This window comes from Pholcus phalangioides, unplaced genomic scaffold, assembly GCF_987345545.1.
Source record: "Pholcus phalangioides strain wild (caught in Gottingen) unplaced genomic scaffold, Ppha-v1.0 ptg000042l_1, whole genome shotgun sequence".
Taxonomy (NCBI): domain Eukaryota; kingdom Metazoa; phylum Arthropoda; class Arachnida; order Araneae; family Pholcidae; genus Pholcus; species Pholcus phalangioides.
Genome location: NW_028301628.1, coordinates 38,215 through 63,434, shown reverse-complemented (window position 1 = coordinate 63,434; position 25,220 = coordinate 38,215). Strand labels below are relative to the sequence as shown.

Sequence of the window (25,220 nt, the reverse complement as noted above, 5' to 3'; positions counted from 1 at the left end):
ATGTAGTAATATTAACCTTCATATCATTATCATCGCCCTCCCCCCTCCACCCTTTCAAATCTATCTCTGTCTATGTTTGACATAGAGAATTTAAATACCTACAGAGGGATGACTAGTTAATCAGATATCACTGTGCCAGCTAACAGTATGTACTATGATGAAAATCACTTGGCTTGAGGTCTGATGATCTTGTTTAACCGTTTAAAGGCTGAACGATGAACAAAATCACTTACTGTTTTGAAATTTAGAATTCGAGGTCCTTTTGCATGCCTATCCATAGATCAACTTCGAAATTTGATGAAAAATTTTTTTCCTTGTTTTTCACCATGTTCCATAAATGGAACATTGGCACTTTGGGCAAGGTGAAAGCAGAAACTGGTATCGCCTATATTCTCACAATTTTTTATTTCTGGATAACAGTTATCACAAGAAATTTTCTATTTTCTACTACAAATTCAAATTCGCATACCGATAATACACATACCGATTACTTTAACATAAAAATGCATTTAGATAATTCAATTTTTTTTTCTAATGTCCGTGATTAAAGAAGGAAAACATCTTTGATCAAAACTGTCTTGCCTTTTCTTGAAACTTGAGTGTTGCACTCCCCAAAGCAGAATGTGCCGAAATCTGTGACGTACGTCGCAGAACAATTACCGCTACTGCAGAACAATTTGGAAGAATTTTAAGAAAAAGTGCAAAAAACACGATTACATGTATGGGGATTTTTAGCGCAGAACATTTCCAGTCAGCCGAGGGCTCGTCGCAGTACTAAACATTCTGCTTTGGGGGGTGCACTTACATTTTGCTCCTTTTTTCTGCTCTACATCTTTTGAAGAACACGTTTCAGGAGTTTTCTAACACCCCATCCTCGTTGTTGCAAAATTACCTAGCAGTTTGCATAAATCAGTTGGAACTGTTGATACTAGATCATTTTCAACAATATCATCTTCATCCATGATGTTCCCATTTTCATTAGCACATAATTGGAGTGTATCTACATCCTCTAATTCGGAATCTGAAAGAGTTTCTAAATATCCTATAGCTTCTTCTCATGTGAGATATCATTTTGATATCGTTACACTCAGCTGAACACAACAAGACTATCTAAGATTGTCGGTTTCATTAGTCTGCAGTTCTACAAAATATACATTTCTAAGAATGCAAGAATAAAACGTACTCACCCAATATAAACAATCCCCCCAGAAAGCGCATTCCTCTGTGTCATATTACCCAGAATTAGCTCCTATAACCATGTCAAATGATGACAACACCCTGGGGTTCGAACGACAAAATCTACACTTCTTCGAGCACATTAAATATCCTAGAATCCCGCTCTCTTGAAAGGCCATATGGAACATGAATTTTTGAACGTGCGTGGCTTTTTAATGTTTAGCAGTACAAAGAAACTAATTTATTTACTTTGATTGATATATTAAGTGGTAGAAACACACAAAATAATTTTCAATTTACTTCAAAATTGAAATTTTGGTAAATTTTAATCGAAATAGGGGAAAAATACCCAAAAATGTAAAATTTCAAAATTCTGTCAAAAAAGTTTATATTAACCTGAAGTTTTCGAATTTATTTAAAAAAAATACTTTGAACTCTTCTCTAAATACCATAAAAAACCGGAAATATTTGAATAAATTTCTATCTGATATTTTTGCAAATAAAAAGTATGTTCTATTTATGGAACATTGGCCTTTAAACGGTTAAGGCGGCCCTGCTGATTAGATCAAACAACCCACAACACTTAATACAGATAAACCCAAATTTTCATTAAAAATGCATAATTGAAAACTTTCCGAGACTCAATTCTCCAAGGAATGAGATATGCTTGAGGCCATAATTGAAACATTTTTCTTACCTGGCCCAAGGAACTGGCATCCTCTTGCTCTTACAGCAGCCCACAGATTTGCAGAGAGTTGCTGTGGGTTTTGATGTTGAAGTATAAGCTCAGTCACTGAACGTTCACCAAGTGATCTTGCAGCCCGCATACCTCTGGTTCTGCCTTCTTCTTCGACCAGTTGACAGTTTATGAGAGTTACCAATTTTCTCTGCATTGGTCTGCTCAGTGGACTGTTCTGAGTATTTGATGCACCTACAATAAAGGAAGGAAACGAAACACATGAAGTGATGGCAAAAAACAGAGGGTACTCTAGATGCCAGATTGGTGACGGTGTGAATAACATTTTCTATGCCCATAATTCCACAAGCCGATTCACCCTTTAACAGATCGAACAAAAATATGCAATGGTCAATAAGTATAAATATACAGTGGAAAAATTTGACAACTGTGTTTCAAACCTTATCTGGGCCATCTTCCCAGGTGATTAAACTTAGATCTATAAGATACATTCACAAAAAAAGCTACTTGAAGTTGGCGAAACTTTGAAAGGCAAGGACTTAGCTACCTCTGAAGAAGATTCTGTGAACACATGTGAGGTTTGTTCAAAAAGTATCCAAACATAATTTTTCGTGCATAAACCAATGAAGCTAGGGAGGTGTGGGAGGAAGTGTGGTTTGGTGTGTGTGTAGTTGATCCTAGTGCACATGCTTTAATTTTTACCTGCCTATCAGAAGCTGCCAGTCATCGGCAGACCATGATGAGTAAGTCTAAGTGAGCACTGTCGAATTTTCATTTTTTGACAAAATGGCAGAAAAACTTAGACACTAATGCATTAAATTTTGCGTAAAGCTCGTGATTCCCGAGTGGAAACAATCTGCAAGATTCAACAGGCCACCAGACACAAAACAATAGCACCCCACTTATAAAGTAATGGTACTACCGCTTCAAAGATGGCCCCACATTAGTGGAGAGTGAAGTACGTTCCCGTTAGCCCTCAACATCCAGAAATGAGATTCTGGTGATGCAGATTGCTGAATCACGATAGAAAACTTGCAAACAAGGCTTGCAGCATTGAATCCATTCATTCCATTTTGACTAACGATTTTGGCTTCAGAGGTTTCGTCTGCTGGGGGACTGGCAGCTTCTGCATGCAGGAAAACATTCAAGCAAGCGCACTAGGGTCGCCTACATATATGCACCAAACAACACCTCCCTAGCTCCATAGGTTTATGCAGGAAAAATTATGGTTGGATACTTTTTAAACAAACCTCGTAAACTGCTCTGGTAATAGGCTTAGAGAAAGAGGAACAGGCTCGAAGCTCTAATTCTTGGTTTCGGTTGATGAAAATGTGTATAAGCTCAAATACCATATTGAGAAGATAGGAATTTAAAAAAATTGTGAATTAACCACTGAATGTGTTTTTTGTTTCCTGAAACTTACATAGTGATATAAGTAAAAAATATATTGTTGAATATTCTTTTGATATGTTACATACAAGAGTTTTCCCAATCATTTTTTTTTTTTTTTGTTACACCCTGGTCATTTTTGGCACACAAGTGCTTATTAGACCAAGTTTATAGCTGATTCTGAATGACTTTTTATTTTTCATGTCTCTCGCAGAAAGGCTGGTGTGTTAACAATAATTTTCCAATAGCATAATGCTATGCGGGCATCTCAGCAAAAATAAGAACTGAGCGATACTGAACTTGTGACACCTGCAAACATCATTTGGCACAATAAGTCTTATTGACCTGCGCTACAGTATCCTGAGTAATGACTTTGAAAACATTATTATTGAGGTTACTGGCACCATCCATGTAAGTGGAAGAAAGTGATTCACAGTTATAATACTTGAAGAATGATTAAGCATAATAAATTTCTCGTCTTTGAATTGAGGGATATTTTTTTAATTACCAGAACTACTTGAGGAATAAAGTTTAATTTTGCTTCAAAAAAAAAATTATAAACACTTATGCTGATTTGTATAGGCCAGTAGCGTGCAAGGAATTTTCTCAAAGGGCATCATAACTCTTTTTTTCAGCTTAATTCCCTTATGTATATGGTCATGCCAAAAAAATAAAATATACTTCAATTTATTTATAGTAATTAACTACTTACTAGGTGACACTGTTTTCAAGTAGAGGGCCAATTCCTCTATGCACTTCCTTGCAGCCAGGTAAGAAGGTGCATCGTCCTTTGGCACCAAAGGCACTGCAGATGATGCTTCTTTGGGAATCGTTGCTCCGACAAGCTGCAAAAGAGCATAATTCTCCGGCAACTGATTAACATCAGAATTGATGGTAGTCTGGTCGAAAGGACACTGCTTACGGTGTAGCTTCGAGAGACAGCTCTTGCAGACAGTATGCCCACAGCCCAGGCTGATCGGTCTTCGTAAATTGCTCTCAAATTCATTATAACATATTGGGCAGGATAAAAACTCAGTCCATTGTGGTGCCTGGACCGGCATCTTGATGGTAAGGCGTTTCCCCAAGCACCAAGAGCACCGTTAAAGATATGATTTTAGAGCCATCCTCAGCAAGAATAGCATCTCAGACTTGTATTTGGCATTGAAAAGCTGCTGAAAGTATTAAAGAAGGGAAAAGAATGAAACAAAAAATTTAATACATTTGACTTGATACTAATTATTTAATAAATATTTTTTTTACACATCAGATGTGAAATGAAACTGTGGATTATTGTTTTTATTTTCTTCTATGACAAACACATAAATAAATACCAGGGCTTGACCAATCTCTGGAACCTGATTAAAATGGCAAATAAAATATCAGTTTTAAAATTAAACCAAAAACAATTATAATTTTTGTCAGCCTGTCTGCCAGCATAAAAAAAAAAATAGATTTGGTCATTTTGGTCTCATATTGTTCATTTAGACCAGTGATTCCCAACAGTGGGCATTAACGCCCCTTGGGGACGATGGAAAGTTCCAGGGGACGGTAGAAGCTACGGGTATAACATAGGATCCTATGGGTTAGATTGCGTTAGGGGGCAATGGGACAAAAAAGGTTGGGAAACTATGATTTAGACCCTGCTTTCGCGACATTTTTGTCCCATCGCCCCCTTCTCCAGAAATTTTTTCCCCATCGCCCCTCCAATCTAACCCATAGAATCCTGTGTTATACTCGTAGCATCTATCGCTTCCCCACTCCCGGAACATTTGATCGCCCCCAAGGGGGCATTAACACCCACGTTGGGAATCACTGATTCAGACCACAGTTTCTCAATCTTTTTTGTCTCATCTCGCCCCTTTCTTCAGAAAATTTTTTCTCACATCGCCCCCAACGCAATCTAACCCATAGGATCTTATGCTATATCCACAGCTTCTACTGTCCCCCTAGAACTTTCCATCACCCCTGAGGGGGCATTAACACGCACATTGGGAATCACTGATTTATTCTAAGCAGGGTTCCCAGCAAAATCTGCTTAATTATTTTGCTGACCAAAAGTCTGGAAGAAAGAAATATAATTCCAAATACTAACCTTCCAAATTTAGCTTTTTTTGTTTTTCGAGTTTTTTTCTCCATATGCAGAGCTTCTCCCCTGACTTTTATCAAATATTTACATATTTCCCTCACTTTTGCCAAATATTTTACATTTTACCAACCATTTTTCATTTCCCTGACTTCTCGGGTCAATAGGAACCCTGTCAGAGGATCCTTAACCTCTTTTAACCATGACCAAAAATTGAAAACCCGATTGCGATTGGTGGGTCTCACTTAACTTGGTTCAAAAAAAAACTCTGCTCAGCAAAGATGATTTATGTCTGAACAAATGCTGTGATCAGAATGAAACAGAGTGTCTGCATGTAAGCTTGGAGCATTATTATGATTGGCTGCTTACAAAATGGAGTAATTAGATTGATCTATTTGAATTTTAACATTCCCATCTTGAGGTGATCTCAAATCATAGCAATGCAGTCAGAGCGTTAGCATGTACTGATCCAGAGTGATGTGTACAGGACAATTTATTGTGTAGGTTTGTTGGACAGTTCTATACTTTACAGAACAAGTTTGTTTTCTCATATTATTCAGTTCTTGGGAGGGTGAACTGTCCCCCTTTGTCAGTATAGTTACATATACATTCTCTGAAGATGGCACCCATTGCGTGTAAAACCATGTTGGGAATTTAAGGCTTTTCTTCATTATCTACTCCTATCATTTGTCTTTCTTCTGTTGATATCAGACAAAGGATGCTCACTCCTCCTATTTTCCCATTCTGATAGCCATATTCACCAACACAGTTTAAACTGCAATCACAGGTTAAACGATTAGCAATCAGCACGGATTGATTAAAACCCTCAATTTAACCAATCCATTTCAATCTTCAATCCTTTCACCTTTCGATTGCAGTTTAAACTGTGTTGGTGAATACAGCCGTAAATATAAAACACTCTAATCTATGCAAGATTTGTGTCCTGAATATGTTACCTAAATTTTCCATTACCCAATCAATCTTTGTTTCCAAAATTCAAAAGTTGATTACCCTGGAGGGCCATCTTCACACACAGGCATTGTCTGGAGGGAAAACCAGTGATGGCATTGCAGTGATTAACATCAATAGTGTCAAACTTCTTGTTGGGGGGGGGGGGGTAACCAGTACAATACTATTTCTGGGACCCCTATATTGCTGTTGAGGTAATCCTGTATCACTTAACCTTTTCACCTGTGCCGGCCCCCTTTGAAGCATAGGCCTACTTTCTTTTCACACTCCCCTCCCCTTATGTAGGAATGAGGAAATTTCTACTTATTGAAATGATTTTTTGTATAAATTTAAAGAGAAAAAAAAAATTAAGTAAGGTCACTCTATGAACCCCCTGGGCAAGAGGTAAGTGAAATTCTCTCCAGTAATGATTCTATGCAGGGTCGTTTCAACGTCATGGGGCCCACGGACAAAGTGATGTTCTCAGGGACCTCATACTAAGCTTGAAGTAACAGCTTACATATTAACAACTTACTCACTCCAATCATGAAATGAATGTTGGCAATGGCACATCATACTACGCGCGCATTGCATGATTCTATTTTTTTTTCTAAAAAGACAAGCCAATCGTGATAGCTAATGAACCAATCTTGATGCACAATAGTTCTACTAGGAAAAATTTAGAATTTTTAAAATGAAAAAAATTTTTATTAATAAAATTGTCTGCGACGAGACATGACGCAGCCAAGTCTTAGGGATCCAGCCTAGGACAATTCTTATCATTTTTTTGTCATTTCAAAATATAAATTCCCTATAAAATTGTTCATGGAAAAATCAGACATTGGTGACCACGAATGATCCCAGCCTAGGGGCCCTGCTGTAAGATGTCTGGGTCAATGCTTAAAAGCTTCACATCTGAATTTTTTTTCACAGCTCTCCGTGATCTCCTTAGACACTTGACAGCTCCCATTTTATTTGATTTTCACTCATGGCGAAGACTGGACAAATCTCAAAGAATTCACAAATCTAGTCGGGCATGAAACTTGAAATACTGGATACCCGAATCAAAATTTTACATACCCGAAGAATGTTGGTAAACATTATTATTGATTTTCCTTCATCTATATCAGGGCTGGAAAAGCCCACGTGCCAGGTCACCACAATGACTAAAAAATTTGAATTGCTGCCTAATATATATATATTTTTAATGTATAATAACTTAATTTAAGTCGAAGCACAGCACAAAATTAATGGAAATTATACCAGTTTGTCTGCTAGCATGTAGAGGGATTTCAGCATGTAGCTGCTAGCTGAAGTCCTAGACAAGTAAAAAAATACCCTATTTTGGTGATTTTGTTGGGGAAAAATTGCCTGGCACCTAAATATATATTTTTTGATTTGTCGAGCTTTGATCGATATGCCGTGGGTAAGGTAAGTAGTAGAAAAAAATACATGCCTGATTATAATTTTTACATGTCCTGGGCATGTCGGGCCATAGATATGTCCAGCTCTGCCTGTGGCACCCTTAGAATATCCCAGGACCACAATGGGGCCATTTGAGGAAAAACTGCCCAAGTCCCCAAAGCAGAATATGCCGAATTGCGACGTATGTTGCAGAACAATCAGTGCTACTGCAGAACAATCTGAAAGAATTTCAAGAAAAAGTGTAGAAAACACTGAGAATTTTTAGGGGAGAACATTTCCATTCAGGCGGTGCAGAACAATGCAAAACATTCTGCTTTGTGGGCCCTAGTGTATATCAGCATTGGTGATTTAAAGTCAAGAACCTAATTGTAGATAAAAACTCCATTAGGTTCAATATGTAGCCTATATATACAATTATTTTAACATCCCAAAACAATTTGACAAGATTTGTATTTGAATCGCTTGGAGCACTTTAATTTGATTATCATAACGTAGTAATTATATTCATAATCATTGAATTGTTTGAATGTATTTTATCCATGTCACATCATGGATATTCTATTGGTTGTTTTATAGGTTTCAATTTTTAATAGTTCAGTATATACCACAGATTCTCAAACTGTGCACCATCAAATTTTGTCAGGGATGCTACAACGAAGGATGACAAAAGTTTTTCGAAGAGACACTTTGTTAAACTGCTCTGGGGAGCCACGGATAAGCGTTGAAAGGGGGTGCCGCAGGTGGAAAAAGTTTGAGTACTGCTGGTATATACACAACTTAGCTACTTTTACCATTTTACTGAGTTCCCGCTTTTATCTGCGATAATGGAGGGACAGGGATATTTGGGGAATATTTGTTTCTATGAAGCTATAATGATGTCATGAAATCCTACGAGGGTAGGGTTGGCAGGGTTCCAGCCTGGGACAATTCTTTTTCTGACAATTTTTTTTATCATTTCATAAAAATTCACTATAACAGGTCACCTGAAAAAGTCTGATATTAGGGCCCACAAATAACCTCAGTCTAGGCGCCCTGCAGCAAGATGTCAGGATCAATGTTTTTTTTTTTCACAGCTCACTGTGGCACCATTAGCAATCTCACAGGGGCTCTATTTTTTATTTTCACCCATAGCCACGACTGGACGAATCTCAAAGAACTCACATGCCAAGTCGGACATTAAAATTTTGCATGCCCAAAGAATGTTATTATTGGGTATGAACATCATTATCTTCTACCTTTATCTATAGGCCAGCCAGGTTCATTATAAGAGCATTATGGGCCAAAGGGCCAAGTGTTTTTTCTGCGCCCTACCTGGCAAATTCTCGAAACATTCAAGTACTTCTAATTTTTCTGAGGGGGGGCCCCCTCTTCTCTTGAAGTGCTTGGGTGGGTCCATGCGTTAAGACGGCCCTGTGCCCAGGCCAGACAAGTAGTCGAAAAAAAATGCATGTGTGATCAAAGTTTTTACATCCCCTGGACATGTCAGGTAGTAGATTTGTCCAAGCCTGCACATGTGGGCCTCCATCCCAAGATTATTCCAGGACCACAAGGGGGGGGGGGGAGAGCATATGCGAAACACTGCCCTAGTATATGTCAACATTGGCGAGAACTTAAAAGCTAACAGCCTCATTGTAGACAAAAAATAACTCCATTAGCTTCAATGTGGCCTATGCATAATTATTTTATCATCCCAAAACAATTTGGCAAGATTTGTATTTGAATCACTTTAATTTTGATCATTATGCAATCATTAACCATTATCATTGAATTGTATATTATCCGTGTCACATCACGGATATTTATTGGTTGTTTTATAGGTTTTGATTTTAGTAGTATAGTATGTATATATATATATGCACAACTTAGTTACTTTTACCATTATTTGGAGTTCCATCTTTTATCGGTGATAATGGGGGAGGGGGAAGATTTGGAGATTATTCGTTTCTATGAAGCTATAAAAACAAAATGATCTGAAGTTTGATAAAAGAAGCAAAACCGGGCATCACTTGGCGAGAGAGCAACAGTGGATGCGATCGCAATAATAATAATAATAATAATAAAATAAAAATTTCAACGCGGACTACTTCAATCGAGACCAACATTTCATCATTGCTCCATACTAGAGGGCGCTCCTCGTTTCATTTCTCGGGGAGGGAAAAAATTTCAAGAGAATGAAAGCATTTTTTTTTAAAATTCAATTGGATTCATTTAAATTTTTTAAATTTAATTGTTAGAAATTAAATTTTTTCCATTTATTTTTCAATTTAATGTGTCGCACGTCTGAGTTTTTTTTAAAAATTTCAACAGGAGACAGACCTTATTGCTGTAGCCCTGTATAATATTAAACTAGTCGAAGAAGAAGATAAAAACGTCAGGTTCCGTTTTGTTTGTTTACATACATGTACATCGTGTGGCGGAAATTGCTCTAGTCGCCGATTTATAGAGTGTTATCTTAATTTTAGTGTGTTAATGACAAATATAAATTGAAAAAAATGGCCTACCCTAGAACAAAGCTGTCACAACATGTGTTGGAGATGAAAGTAAAATGATTGGACTATATTTTTTGATCTGAATAGTATTATGACAAATACAATGGAACCTGTGTATAACGATAAACCTGCTTATAGCGATATTTTGGGAATAGCTGTAGTGTAATCCCTTTTGGTGATGTGTTGGTGATTATTTTCTTTAGTGAGAAAAACACCCGAAACCATGACGAGAAGTCGCCAGGAGGGAAACGAAGTCACACTTTCGGACGTCTTTCTTGCCGAAGAAAATAATCTCCAACGCATCGCCAAAAAAAAGTGAGAACGTTATGGCTCTAAGGAACAGCTATAGTATAATCCGCAGTTGGCGATTTTTTAATTCAGTACCAAACACACGTTCGATGGCCCGACAAGTCGTTCGTTCTTTCGGCGTCTGTTAAGCCGGGTCGGGTTTTCCTAGTAGACTTTCTGCCTCGCGTCCAGCGTGAAATTCAGGTTCTTAACCAATCGGCTTAAAAACGCTGCACGCGGCGCAGAAATTTTACTTCTAGGAAAACTCGGCTTTGCAGCCTTGGCGACATGTTGGGCCATCAGAAAATACAGCAACCCCCGAATTAAAAATTCAGGAACATTACAAAAACTAGAAATAATATATATGCATGAAAAAATATTATACAATGCCCATAAAATGGATCTGTGGTTGTTTTATTCTATGTATGGATAGCTTCTCGATTTACCCCAACATTTTTATGGTAATTCTTTTTAAACATGTCAATTGTTAGAATTTACTTCCCTCACAGGTAAACTATTCCATTTATTAACAACTATTAGAGAAAAATTCTCTGCAAGACCATGATCTAGAATTGTCCCGTACCCATAAATACTGGTGTCCTCTTGTAAAAGCAGTCGATTGACGGTGTATTAACGAAAAAAACAAACAAACTGTAAAATGCGAATGGACTTTATTCAAATGCATGCTCTCTGTGTAAAAGCCTACTATTATTAGCGACCTCTATGTAGTTGACGTCACCTTTCAGATGATGACCAACAGTAAAAACGAATGCAACCTAAGGAAAATAATAGTGGATGAAAGAAAAAAAAAATACTGAGGAAAGAAAATGGCTGATCAGGAAAGAAGGTGCCAAAATTCTAGAAAGGAAATCGCTGAAAAAAAGTCGTCAAAGGAAAAAAGATTATACTTTGGTTGTTCCAAAAAAAAAAGAATCATAACAGGTTGGAGCCCTGTTAACCCTGCCCTTGGGGGGGGCATGCATATGTTTAGAGATACATGTTAATTGTTGTTGGTAACCTCTGATATAGTCAGATAATTGTCCTTTCAGCGTATTATAAAATTGCTTAGATGCCATGTGAAATATTTATAGAATAGTTCCACCTTGAATTCCATCACTACGTTTCCAGTCTTGATAATGACGATCCAACTACTAAGCTATACATATAGGCCTACCTTGTAAACATTCCTCTGTGGAGTTTTTAATGAATCGCTGTATGACAAAAGTTGTTATATAAGCTTTTTTTATGATGCCTGAGTTATGTGTTTCATATTCGAGAAATGCTGCTTTCTACCCTCACTATCAGGCCAATTGTAAGGAAAGCTATTAGGAGCGAAAACAAGTTGAGTGTATGCACTAGATTTCTACAACGCTCTTATGCATGCACTTGTTTTCGCTCCTAGCAGCTTCCAATGTCAAAATGAGTCCAGTGAAAAATGAATGAAAAATAATGTGCAAAAGAAAGTCTTTTTTAAAATAAATATTCCTTAGAAAAAGTAATCAATGCTCGTTTTCTCTAAATGTTTATAATGAATAGCCCAGTATAACTTAAGGATAATCGCGACGGTTGCAGTTTGATCGTGGCAAACTAATACTAACTAATAACTATTACTAATAGTTGTTTTATGGCAAAGTCAAATCGTTGTTGGTAACCTCTGATATAGTCTGATAGCAGCGATCAAACTAATACTAACTAATAACTATTACTAATAGTTGTTTTATGGTAAAGTCAAATCATATGCTTTTGTTTCAACATAACACTGTTATTTTTATTATTTTACTTATTTCAGTTTATGAAGAAAAGCAAAGAGAAACTAGAAGAAACTGTGGAAGACGAAGAAAAAAGAATTTTATTTAATAGTGAAATTCCAGATTCTATGCTCAGAGGAAAGTAAGCTTTGATTGAAGTTTAATCTTGCTTTTTTTTTTATTTATTCTTTTCTTTCCCCCTTCCTTTCCCCCCAACATGCAATTAGATTAGGATAAGGTTACCAGATTTATCGCTGATACGTCAAATAGAGATCATCCAAAGTTATTTCCAAAGGCCTGTACGTGAAAGTTAAGTCACATACAAGAAAGCATTTAAAATCAACTTGAGATGAAAAGAAAACTTTTTTTCAAATTGTACTTTCACCCTCTCAGGGCAATGACGAGATATCTCGCCTAACTTGATGCTTTGTATTTCAGCAATTACAAGATTTCTTGCCTTCTTAAAACTTTTATTTGGGTAATGATAAGCCTAAAGACTGTTTTTTTTTCCTTCTTGAGCATGTTTTCCATCCCCCCCCCCCCAATCTGTTGATTAACAGCCAGTGGGTGGAGTCAACTATCATTTACGTTTTTATAACACAGAGAAGGAAAGAGACGGTGTATAAAATATAACTTTTCTTTTCTTTCCAGAGTATTTTTTGTACTGTTATTCTTCAGGGCGGGGGGGGGGGGGCACTATCACCTGCAAAAAATTGAAAACAGATGTGACATTTTATAAGGGGATTGGTTATTTCCGTGATGCCAGTTATAATGCAGATTAGTGAAATTTATAAAACGGCTTAAAAATTTATTAAATGAACAAAATCATGGGCCTTAAAATTTCTTTAGCTTTTATATTCAGAGCTGCATTTTCAATTCTTATTATGCATGAGATAAATGATATATTATTTTTCTGATACTATAAATGTTGTATACTTATACATAATATATATAAGTAGAAACATTTTAGTCTTAAAAAACTACCTTTTGCTTGGGTATAAATTGAAAAAAAAAAGTTATTTGTAGCTCCATGCAAATGTATTATTTATTGCCTTTACATATTTTTTTTCTTGTTGTGAATAATTTCAGTCGTTTTATTTCAGCCAGATGTGTGTGATAGAGCATAGTTTTGTGCCTTGTGAGCAACTTCAATTCGGACGGTTTTCTTTTAAAGGCATGAACCCAGATATAGAGGTGAGTAAATATTTATTCATTACTGATGAGTAGGACTTGGATTTTTATAACTTAAAGATGAAACCTTGTTGCCGATCGGTTAAAAAACTTGAAATTTAGGTTTTTTAACTTATTATTTTATAATCTTTTTCATTATAACTTTAGATTTCTGATTGCTTTTGTTTCACAGATTAATATAATGTCTTTGCAGAAATTAATTTCTGTCCATGCTTTGCTCTTGGCGTTGCTATCTTCAGTTATCTAAAATGTCTAAACTATCTAAATGTTCTTTGCTTTAGCGATTATTATTATTATTATTTTTTTTGGTAGGGTATAGATGCACACATCATTAGTAACTCTGTCTGAATAAATTTTTTTTTTTTAAATTATATTTTGCAAATTTCTATCTTATTTCTTGCATTTTCAATATATATGTAACTTTGAAGCTGCTAAATGAAATGCAGATTATATTTATGAATCATTTTTTTATAAGATTGGCTATGATAACTTTTATAAGAAAATTGACATGCTTGAAAAAAAAAATTAGAAACACTAATCAATTCCAGAGCTAAATAGAAAATTTTATCATAATTGACACTGATGTGGTTATCAGTGAAAGAGAAGAGCTATCTTTTTTTTTAATTTTTTGCCCATAAAATGTTGCTTTGCTGACATTAAAGTTGTGGCATTCATAATTTTTGGCAAATGTGAGTAAGGATTTGATAAAATATTTAAAAAGAACAGTCACATTTTTCAGTTAGTGGATAAGTGAAATTTTGGTGTGTGCAAAGGAATACTGAGAATCATCCCTTGATACAGATGACTTGCTTTGAACCAAACAGCACACTAAAACTTCAGCAATTAAATATAAACATGATGAAGTACATAAAAGTGAATCTTAAATTGCTCAACACATGTTTCCCTGTAGAGTCGGGGAAATGAAAAATGGTCAAAGAAATAAAAATAAATATAAAATAGTAGACAAAAGTCAGGGAAATATGCAAATATTTTATAAAAGCCAAGGGAAAATTCTGCTAAGTAAAAAACAAATTCAAAAAACATTTTAATGATTTTGAGAGAATTATATATCAAATAATTTCTTTCTTTGGGAGTTTTGGTCAAAAAAAAACCAGGAAAATGAAGCAGATTTTTTACTGGTCAGCATGTGGTCATTGGTTTTCAGTATAAGCGTGCAACTGCAATCATATTGTCTGGGGTAAAAATGTATAAGAAAAACCAATTATGTCTAGGTAGGAAAATGCAAATTGACTTGGGCTATTTAAAAAAAGGTACAAGTGCAGTTCTGAAATCTCAGTTTTAGTAGAAAAGATTTAAATTGATTGAAGACAGGCTACAGTTTGAGCTGTGTAGCATATTATTTTCCTATTGATATGTATAGTGTTATTTCATTATTTGAAATCTATTTTTATATTTTTAGAGATTAATGCACGATAATGATCTGAAAGACTTGGATAAGCTCAAGAAAATGGATGGTCTGTCCAATGAAGAAATGGCTCAAAGGTATGAAGAAAATATCTTCATTTACTACACAATACAATTTCGTGTATCTTGTAGAGTTTTCATTAATTTTTATAAATATTAATAATAAATATATTTATAACTTGATCCTCACGTATTTCCAAGGGTTCAGCATGATCCGTCCAGGGAATTTGTTAGTGTTGGTAGACATCCATGCAAACCCAGACCTGCACAGCCCCTTTTGTAAAGCTTGTCTCCTGAGTCCTCTAAAAAAACTAAAACCCCACTCTACTGGCCCTGATGGGATCCCAATCATATCCTAAAATTCGGCGCTGATGAAATTTGTAACTATCTCTTCATTATTTTCAACGTCTCACTGAACACATCTAATCTACCCTCTGACTGGAAAATTAATAAGATAATTTCCATCCATCAAACAGGTTCGCAGTCCCACCCTCTCAATTTTAGACCTGTCGCAATCACCTCTTGCTGCAAGCTCTTTGAACGCATAATTGCCAAGTAAATCTGTATCCAACTCAACTCGATTAACTTTTTCTTTCCTAACCAACATGGATTTAGATCATCTTTATCTGTATCTACCCAATTAACACTTTTCATACATGACTTAACAGACACCATTGACAAAAACCTTCAATCCGATATCATTTTCCTAGATTTTTTCAAAGCATTGACGGGATGCCCCACAATAAACTTCTCCTAAAACTTTCAAATTTTGGTCTAAATGTTCAACTGCTTAAATGGGTGGAGGCCTTCCTCATTAACCATAGCCAGTTTGTCTCATACAGGGGCCAGAACTCCCCATTCCTTCATGTCAAGTCTGGCACACCCCAGAGTTTGGTCCTCGCACCATTATTATTTCTAAGTTTCTAAGTTATATATCTACCCGACTCCTAAACTGCCGTATCAGACTCTTCGCTGATGATTGTATCATCTACAAAACAGTGCCCAATCTTTCCGACCAAGAATTTCTCCAACACAACCTTAACATTATTTCCGAATGGTGCTCAACCTGCGAATTGCCCCTCAACTTCTCAAAAACTTTTTATGAAAGTTACCTGTAAAAGAATACCCCACAATTTCCCTTACTCGATAAACAACTCTTTGATCCCTGAGGTTTCCCATTATAAATACCTGGGCATTATAATCTCTTCCCATCTCTGCTGGAACCTTCACATTGATTATATTTTTAATAAATGTCTCCAAAAACTCTTTTCCCTTCACTGTAACCTGAAAAATTCTGCCCGTCATGTCCATCACTTGTGCTACTAGACATATATTCTTCCTGCTCTCTCCTATGCCTGTGAAGCCTGGGATCCCCATACCAAAACCAACATAGACAAATTAGAATCTATCCAAAATAAGTCCATTCGCTTCATTTTAACTGACGGTCTTCATCTGTTTCCATATCGGATTTTCAAGCGCCAACTCAATATTCAACCACTCTTCTCTCTTTGATTTATCTCTCATTTAACTTTTCTTTTCAACATCCTCCATGGGTTTTTCATATTGACACTTCCAACATTCTAATTAAACCCTCATATTTCTCTGTTACACTCGATCATTCCCAAAAACTTCAAAACTTCAGCCCATCTTTACCTGTTCAGATTGTCACAAATTTAGTTTCTTCCTGAGAACTATTATCAACTGGAACAACCTACGACCAAATATTATAGATTGTACTACGATTTTCAAATTTTCCTGTTTCATCAATCGTCATTTTCATCATACATAACTTCCGCATTCTCTTGTATAGGCTTCGGCCAAACAATATTGAATAAATAAATAAATGGGTGCCAATGTGTAAGGTGTTTGTACTGAAATAACTTTTGCCCAATAATCGTGCAAAATTTAATGTTTTTTCTACCATTTTTTTTTAACCATTAAAAAATAAGTGCTTCCACATCTATATGAGCTCTTTTTCTGAATCTATTCTTGAACCATCCAAGAACTTTCTCTCCAATTTCTCTTTGTTCAAAAGTATTGATAAATTATGTGTGGAATCTTAAATTTTTTTTCGATACCTCACTTTTTTTTTCAATTTTTGGCTATCTATATGGTATAAAGCTCCAATTTTCGAAGTAACAGTTAGCATTTTGCACTTTAACCTTTTGAAAATTAAGTCGTACACAATAATTCCACCACAACCAGCATTCGAATCTAGCCAGAGATCGATAAATGAGCACAAAAGGTGTTTTGAATGTTGGATTCTTGAAAACAAATAGTTTTCTGAAAAGTTTTTCTGCAAGCAAAATAGAATTTAACTTTGTAACAGATATAGGAGGCTCTATACCATGGGCGGAGATATGGGGGGGGGGGCAGCGGCAAAGGGGGAGTCAACTGATCTAATGTATATATGAATATACGAATTGATATCATCATCATCGTGCCCCCCCCCTCCCCGCCCAGAGACTTCCAAGTCCATCTCCGCCTATGCTCTATACCTTCTTTAGGTTTTAATAGTAAGTAGAAAAGTAAAAAACAAAAGTGAGGCGAAGAGGATCTTACCATTCTCACAATACTCAAAAACACTCAAATAGATTTTTCTCCAAAGAAAAAAGGTCATTGTAGAAAGGTAAATTTACAGATAAGAAGATTTTGATAAGATAAGGAAATTTGTGGCAAATGTACTTTAAAATTTAAAAGCAGCTGAAAATTCGCTGTAAGCGTACTTTGCTGAAATCAATTTTCATTATAAGCAATTAAAATAACATAGAGATGCAATATGAAATTCACGAGACATGGAAAAACTTTGTTATATATGAAAATTCATAATATATGTGTTCGTTATAAGCTGGTCCAATTGTAGTATTGTTTGTAGCCCTTGTATTATGTTGTATTGGACTAAAATTAAAATTCAGTATTCACGAGTAAAAAACACTATTCACATGAACAATTTGTCTCAACACCTGGGATTTCATAGATGGAATTTTTGTTTTGATTTTCAGGTACACCTCTCTCATAGACACCATGAAAAAGAAATTCACTCCAAAACGCAAGAAGACAGAAATGACCCCAAGTGGAGATGCTGAAGTCAATTCTAAGCGCCGTCCAAAGTTTCGAAAACCTGCCGATGACAGTTGATTCAGTTTCAGAAGTATAAATCAAAATATTGTCATCTGTTCATCTTCCATGAATTTGTTCATTAAAGTGTTGTACATTTCCACATCCTGTAGTGCTTGAAAAATGTATATTTTTACAACTTTTCAGTTATTTTTTTAATTATGAAGCAGGATCTGACAAATTGAAAAAAAAAAAAAAAATCCAGTCAAGTTTCTCAAGAGCCAATTTTTTTTTTCAAGAAAATATTCCACAAAATTATATTTTTTTCCAGGACTTGATAACCCTTTTTTTTGTGTTAGTACGATCGCTGACAGAAATTCTAAAAGAAATGCTGCATGGAATTTATGTCAAGCCTTGTCATAAAGTATAAGAATATTGTTTAAAATTTATATAGTAAGTTTGTGGATTGGTTTATTCTAATATTTTATAATCCGTGATGAAACTGATTTATTCAGATGACCATAAGATTATTATTGATAGCCAATGTTTGCAAAGAAAAATTGCATAAAAGAGGCAGAAGGCAGTAATAACCACACATGCTATCTCCCTTTAAAGTCACAGAGAGCAACATACCTACAATGGTACAAATATCCAATCATTAAACTTCTCACTCACAATTATAAATATAGTATGGCAGGATTGAAAATTTGTATATAGTAGATACACTCTCAGACTGTTATGTACACACACACTTCCGGCTCAACTTACCAAATTGCCTATGGTGATAGATAGCAAAGAATTAATTTAATTTGAAAAGAAAACGTCCTGGACTGACTTACCCAATTTACTTCCATTATGCCTTGGGCAAGTAAAAAGACCTTCCCCCTGTCTCATTAGCTAAACCTTTAAATCTTTTCTCACACACAGCATTTGTGGAGATCTTCATAATATAGAAGCGCATAGAAGAAAACAGATGTGACAGATCTTTAATATCATTTTGAAACCTATTTTTAATTTAATCATTTTGAAGACTAAGTGTTGATAAAATTATACAGATTGAACACTCATTAGGGTGGATGAAAATTACTGGCGAACCACTGATCCTAAAGGCATACTTCCATTTAGAAAAAGTATCCAAATAATGTGTAGACTTCAGATACGCCATTAATATTGCAAGTGGTTGTATAACTTGTCTACGAAGGTTTTCAACAGCTGACTGATGCAAAGATGGATTTAGGAAAGAGAGAAAATTCAACTGCCCGTGCAGGGAATTGAATTCGTGTTCTCTCATTTGCTGGGTGGGCTCACTAGACTACAAAGGCAACGAATGCTTTGATCTTTCCTTGGAGCTCGTGTGCACTGAACAAGACTGACAGCTTTAACCTGAATTAGGTCCGACCATCCATGTACGATCAAGTGAGAGTACGTGGGTTAGATTCCCCACAAGGGCAGTTCAACTTCCTTTCCTAAGTATATCTTCGCATCAGCCCGCTATTGGAAACCTTCACGTGGATGGGGAAAGTGGCACCATCTCTCGTACAGTTATTAAGATTTAAGAAAAATACTTTTTATTTCATCACTCTGTCTCCAAAAACCCAATTAGAAAGTTGCCCTTCTAGGGCCAAAAAAAATTAATGTTTTTTGGTGCAATATTTGCTGAGATATTTGAATTCAAACATTGCTGAAAATGAAGGAAAGAACCACACACACACTACAAACTGACGGACAAGCTTATTTTTTGCTTATTATTGTACTTGAAAAACGGATTGTTTTTTTGTTGGCCTCAGAAGAGACAGGGCAGCTTTCTAATTTCTGATTGGGTTTTTGAAGACAGGATGATGAAATAAAAATTTAATTTTTTAATTTTAATAATTATGTGACCCTTTGCAATATAAATGATGTATCTGAAGGCTCTATACGTGATTTGGGTACTTTTTCTAATTCGAAGTATGTCTCTAGGGTCACACACACAGTAATGTGTTCGCCAGTAATTTGTGGCAGAGGGACTGTCTCTCATTTATAACTTGAGCTTGTTTTCCACATGAGCAAGTGTTGCATTTTTTCAAGAGCGGGGGATCTGAAATTCAAATAATTTAAACAAACCTTTTTTGGAAGAGGTCGTGGAGATTCCCTAATGCTCACTTTGTTAATGAATAAAATGAATCAACAAAAAGTATGGCCCCTAAGTGTTATATGGTGTTAACTTTTAGTTCCATGTCTGTTCTGTATCAGAAATACAGTATAGTTACATGTTTGTATTTGGTGTGATCAAATGAAACGGTTACAAGGGCTGTAGGGAAAAGAGACGGCACAATTTTTGCCAAATGGGCGATGTTACGTGAGTATGAAAAAATATGACTAAGATACAAGCCCTTAAGCCGGATTTTCCTAGGAGTAGAACTTTTGCGCCGTGTGCAGCGTGAAAACGCTGATTGGTTAAAAACCTGAAATTCAGGTTTTTTGACCAATCAGCGTTTTCACGCTGCACGCACCATAGAAAACCTTGCTCCTAGGAAAACCCGGCTTTAGCAACACAGTGTCTTCTTAACGCATGGGTCCCACTCGGAAGCCAAGCGCATAGGAGGACGTCATGATTATGTGAGATCTGGTACTCTAACCTTTGAGAGCGAGTATGCTAACTGGCAAACTTGTACTTTCAGTCTGGTTTAGGTCCTTGAACATTACTTGCTTGAGAGCGCTCATCATGCCGCCCCCCCCCCCCGACAAAGGTGGGACTGACAGGGCTCAAGACGAATCTCGTCATTTTGCGGTTTTTTGTGCTGTAAATTCACCATAAAGGGACCAATGAAAGTCATCTGGGGCCCACAAGATTTCAGCCTAGGAGCCGCTCTGTTTATCAAGAAACAGTACGAGTCATCTCAAAACCTCAGATGACAGCCACACAGCTCCTCGTCTATATTGCTCTGCGGAACGTCTAACGAATTGGTACATGTTGAAACGTGCGTGTACGTGTTGTGAACCTAACGTGAAGATTGTTTCTGTATAATTATTTTTTCTAGTGCTGCCATCTGTTTTTCGAACTATGAGTGAAAAGTAATGATTGAAAATTTGTACTCTGTTGTAGACCTGTTGCTACGGGGCCTCGGAAGGAGAGGGGCCTCACAAAAATGAGAAGTGGTTGAAATTTTGAAGAATTTTCCAGGTAGGGCCTCAAAAACATCACTTGGCCCGGGGCCCATGATGCTCTTAAGATTGTCCTGATTGAGCCCAAATACAACGCTACAACAGACAAAATGCCCAACGAGGTGGTTGAGAAAAAGATGCCCATAAAAAATATGGATGTCATATATTTAAAAAATAAAGAGACATTGTCGCACAAATTTAAGACATTGTGACGCTTACAGAACTAACGTTTCTTATGACATTATTAACACGTGGCCCCCAGAAAAACAATAAAATTCTTACAAAACTTCGCTGGGCCGTTCTGGAACACGCCCAACAGTCTGGACCTGCGATTATGTAAATTTCACTTCTTTGTACCCCCTCCCTCCACATCAGGAAGCACACGAACGAACGCGGAATCGTGTCTAGCACCTTGATCTTAACGATATTGTGAAGCATCGGTTGCTCTTACGGTCCGAGAGACCTAAACGGCTTGCGAAATAATCAGATTTCTGCCTCTAGGCCCAGTGCAGTTACCAAGTGTGGTGCGTATATCTTATCGCAATGGATTCTCGTCAAATTTTCATTTAATCAACCCCTCATAACTAGCATATACCGATATCGCTATTTGACTTCCTTTCCCTGTAGGTCAGGTGGAAATATTTTCGATAATTTTTTCAGGCCAGGATATATTTTACATCTACATATCATTTTATATATCGCCGTTATGCATATTTCCTCGCAACCTCGTCTAGATGAATTTTGGCCGGAATTACAATACTAATGGAAACTGTAAGCAACAGGATGTATTGTCAGGGGAAATTCCTCGGACGAGTCACAGCAGCTAATTCATGCAGAACTTTGTGGAAACTTGCAGCTAATTATCATCTTTTGTAGCGAAACGCGATATAAACAACAGTCGCAGGAGCAACTAAATCGTCTCAATTAGTCGTTTATGTGAATGAATATTTCCTTTGGCGAGAGGCTCTCTGAACTGGGCCACACACTCACACAATCGTAATTTGCATATGAATCCCATCAGTTGTGGTGCATCAGAGTTGGTTTTCTCTTCATACCTCGCGACCTTTCTCTCCGAATTTCTAAAAGTTAATTATTTACGGAACCAAAAGGCAGCCAAGATACGGAGGAGAAAGAGAGGGGGGGGGTGAGGACACAATCGGCGCCTCTTTTATGATTTATCCAATATCTCTTTGCCGAAAGCCACTGTCCTCGTTCATCAAAAGGGAGCCGATTGTTGTTTTGAAAAGGATGGTTATTATTAATAAAAACACAACAGGGATGGGCAAATACACGAGGAAAGCGGACATTTAATTCGTATCCTTAGTCATTAGCGCTTCTCTCGCGTATTTGAAAAGTTCCCATGAAATTTGATGAATTAATAACTACCTGCCTTCACTTGAAATTGTTCATTATCCGCGTTAGTTTCGATTTGAAAAGGGTATTACTACTGCATTCAAAAAGTTTCGAGAGACTTATTTTATTACAACCTGTTTATTTGGTGTTTCCTTCAAAGTGACTACCCTGTGTAATTATGCATGTTTGATATTGTTCATACAAAGATGTGAACGCCGAATGTAAGTTTTTTTTGTCGCATCCTCCAATGCTTTCGTCACTGCACTTCTTTGGAACCTGAGCATCGTTGTTCGTTAAGCAAATTCATTATCCGAGGAAAACGTCACATGGTGCAGGTTCAGGAGGAATATGGTTGATAGAATGTCTCGATGTTTTGATTGATTTATTTTATTTTTCTCTAGTGGCTGAGGAGCCCCTGGGAAGCGCATACGGATCCCTGGAGCACCGGTTGAGAACCATTGCTCTGAGGTACTCCCCGTAACTTTCAATCAGCAATAACTCAGTGTATGTAACATGGAATTATTATTTTTTTTTTTTGGGAGGGGGGGGGGCGCGGCTAAATAGAGCGGCAACTACTCTGTAATTGGAAGTTGGGGGACGTATAAAAAATGAAATTTGTATCGCAGTACATATACGGCCCTTAGTAAAATGGGCATGTTATTTGGATATTTTTTCTAACTAGAATATATGTTCCTATCACGAATGGTTCAAAAGATAAAGGATGTATGAGGATACTACACTTTACATCCTGAAACTGAAAACAACTGGTGTGGTGAAGATTTACGATGAATAATTAGAATTACGGTGTCGACCGTCGTTATAACCAACCACGCGATATTGATTCCGTTTCACTGTAACGATCGATATGATAAGCATCAACGTTTTGTTCGTGAGGCTGCGCTCATAGTGGAGCGAAGGGGGACGAGGTACAAGAATTAGGACTAAAAAGAAAAAAATGCATAGGGGGGTGGAGGAAGAGAGAAGAGTAAAGGAGGAGGAGGATAGAGAAAATGACCGGAGAGGTTCTGAAAGGGTGGGTGTGATGATGATGATCCTTCCGCAGAAGAAAGGGAAAAATGGAGAAACGAACCAATCAGCAGGTAGTGAAAACCAGCAGATCGAGATGAGAACAAACACGTTTGTTCAAGTCGCGCATCTCATTGAGTGACCTCTTTCGCCTCGCCCTATGTGCGGCGTAGTACAAAACAATAGAATTGTTTTCGTCGCTAGTCTCTATTCTGCACTCCCGTACCTCTTGGTCGCCGCACTATGTGCACGACCTTATTCATCTCCTGTTACTTTTTTTAAGACCATTCAATCCAATACAACGTCTAAAACTTCGCTATGCCCCGCGTCTTTTTTTTTGCAAGAAAATGTACAAAATCTGTGTTTTTCATGCATGTAATTAGTTATTACAATTGTATCATTATTTTCTAACCTAATGCATTAACGCTGCAACTGCTTACATGACTAAAATTGACTTTTCATAACTGCTTACTACTAAAGAAAGAATAATATAATTTTCTATTTTCTAAGTATAAAATTCTTTAACAAAGTTTTTTCCTTTCAAATTTTAAACATAACGACCTTTTAATACTTATAAGTAGACCCTGGATAATCAGTGCCGTCTTAAAGCATGGGCTCACGCGGGCACGGCCCGGGGCCCTCAGAAGAGGGGCCTCACAAAAATGAAAAATAGTTGTAATTTTGGAGAATTCGCCTTTTAGGGCCTAAGAAAATTCACTTGGCCCATAATGCTCTTAAGACGGCTCTGCGGAAAATATGCAAACGCATAAGAGCATATGCAATTGCATATTTTAGCACTTTTTATAGTTAGTGCATATAAATGCTTAAAATCACTGAAGTTTTAGAATGAGTGCATATTTTTAGCATTTTTTCTATTAATCGCATTGTACCAACGTTTTTAGGATTATTTTTATCTTTTTTATCCTTCAAATTCAATCAAACTCCAATTTTTTTTGAAGAAAATATTTCACCGTTGAGTATTATTGTTCTTGTTAGGTCATATGTTTTTAGGTATTTTTAAATACACGTTTTTGCACTTTTAAATGCTTACTTATTTTAAATGCGCATATTTGCTTTTCTCGTCTTCTTCAGTGCTATTGATAAGCATGTTTTTTTATATTTTTTTGCACGTTTTTCATTTTTAGGTCATATTTCTAATTTTTCGCGCATATTTCCCTATCTTTAGAAAAATGTCAGCTTTTTAAAATGCATATTTTAACAATTTTTATGAATTTTTACATTTTTCGGCCCCTTTAAATGCATCTTTTTGTTACTTTTTGCTTATATTTTTCTTTTTCAGTCCCATACATTATTTAGATGGATTTGATTTTGTTTTTTGCACATCACATGTTAGATTCTTATCACACCTTGGCATTTTTAAATGCAGATTTGATCTGATTTTTTAGACCTGAAATATGCAATATTTCAGGATTTGTTAGTTCATGTTTCCGCGTTTTTTAGTGCATATTTTGCCACTTTTTTTGTACATGTTTGGCCACTTTTTTAGCGCATATAATCCAGACTCTGTTTATAAGCAGTACTAGGTAGTAGAAATGAAAGAAAAAGAGCTAAAATCCAGGAAGATAAAAAAAAATTCAGCAAAACGTGCGAAGAAAAGGGCATGGTTCAGCTGTTTTTATGACCGATCACGTTTTTTAACCGACCAAAGGTAATTTCGCAGTTGAAATAACAAAGACATTCGTGATGTGATGCTACAACTTCGATACCGATGACTTACAGTAAAAAAGGAATTCGGCACTCGAAAAAGCGGGGGGGGGGGG

General features: G+C 36.4%; 2 protein-coding genes across 7 annotated transcripts in view; one reads left to right on the top strand and one right to left on the bottom strand.

Annotated features, from left to right (window-relative positions):
- roq (RING finger and CCCH-type zinc finger domain-containing protein roquin) overlaps positions 1-9,858 on the bottom strand; it is a 40,489-nt gene extending 30,631 nt beyond the window's left edge. For 3 of the 5 annotated variants that reach the window (XM_089255289.1, XM_089255292.1, XM_089255291.1), the window contains exons 1-3: positions 9,595-9,726; positions 3,975-4,434; positions 1,874-2,107 (exon numbers count right to left, since the gene is read on the bottom strand). In XM_089255289.1, the coding sequence (XP_089111415.1) occupies positions 1,874-2,107; positions 3,975-4,323 (583 nt within the window). In that variant the 5' untranslated portion in view covers positions 4,324-4,434; positions 9,595-9,726. Of the gene's footprint in view, positions 1-1,873; positions 2,108-3,974; positions 4,435-9,594 lie in introns of all 5 variants that reach the window. The other 2 variants (XR_016195742.1, XM_089255290.1) reach the window with 2 other exon arrangements.
- Positions 9,859-10,097: 239 nt separating this feature from the next.
- Mpp6 (M-phase phosphoprotein 6) lies at positions 10,098-18,079 on the top strand. Of its 2 annotated transcripts, none has more exons than XM_089255274.1 (5): positions 10,098-10,258; positions 12,285-12,385; positions 13,347-13,437; positions 14,855-14,937; positions 17,862-18,079. In XM_089255274.1, the coding sequence occupies exons 1-5, from the start codon at positions 10,211-10,213 to the stop codon at positions 17,995-17,997; spliced, it is 459 nt and encodes a 152-aa protein (XP_089111400.1). In that variant the 5' UTR covers positions 10,098-10,210; the 3' UTR covers positions 17,998-18,079. The 2 variants fall into 2 exon arrangements, with proteins under 2 accessions (XP_089111400.1, XP_089111401.1); XM_089255275.1 differs by lacking the exon at positions 10,098-10,258 and adding an exon at positions 10,429-10,522.
- Positions 18,080-25,220: the final 7,141 nt, after the last annotated feature.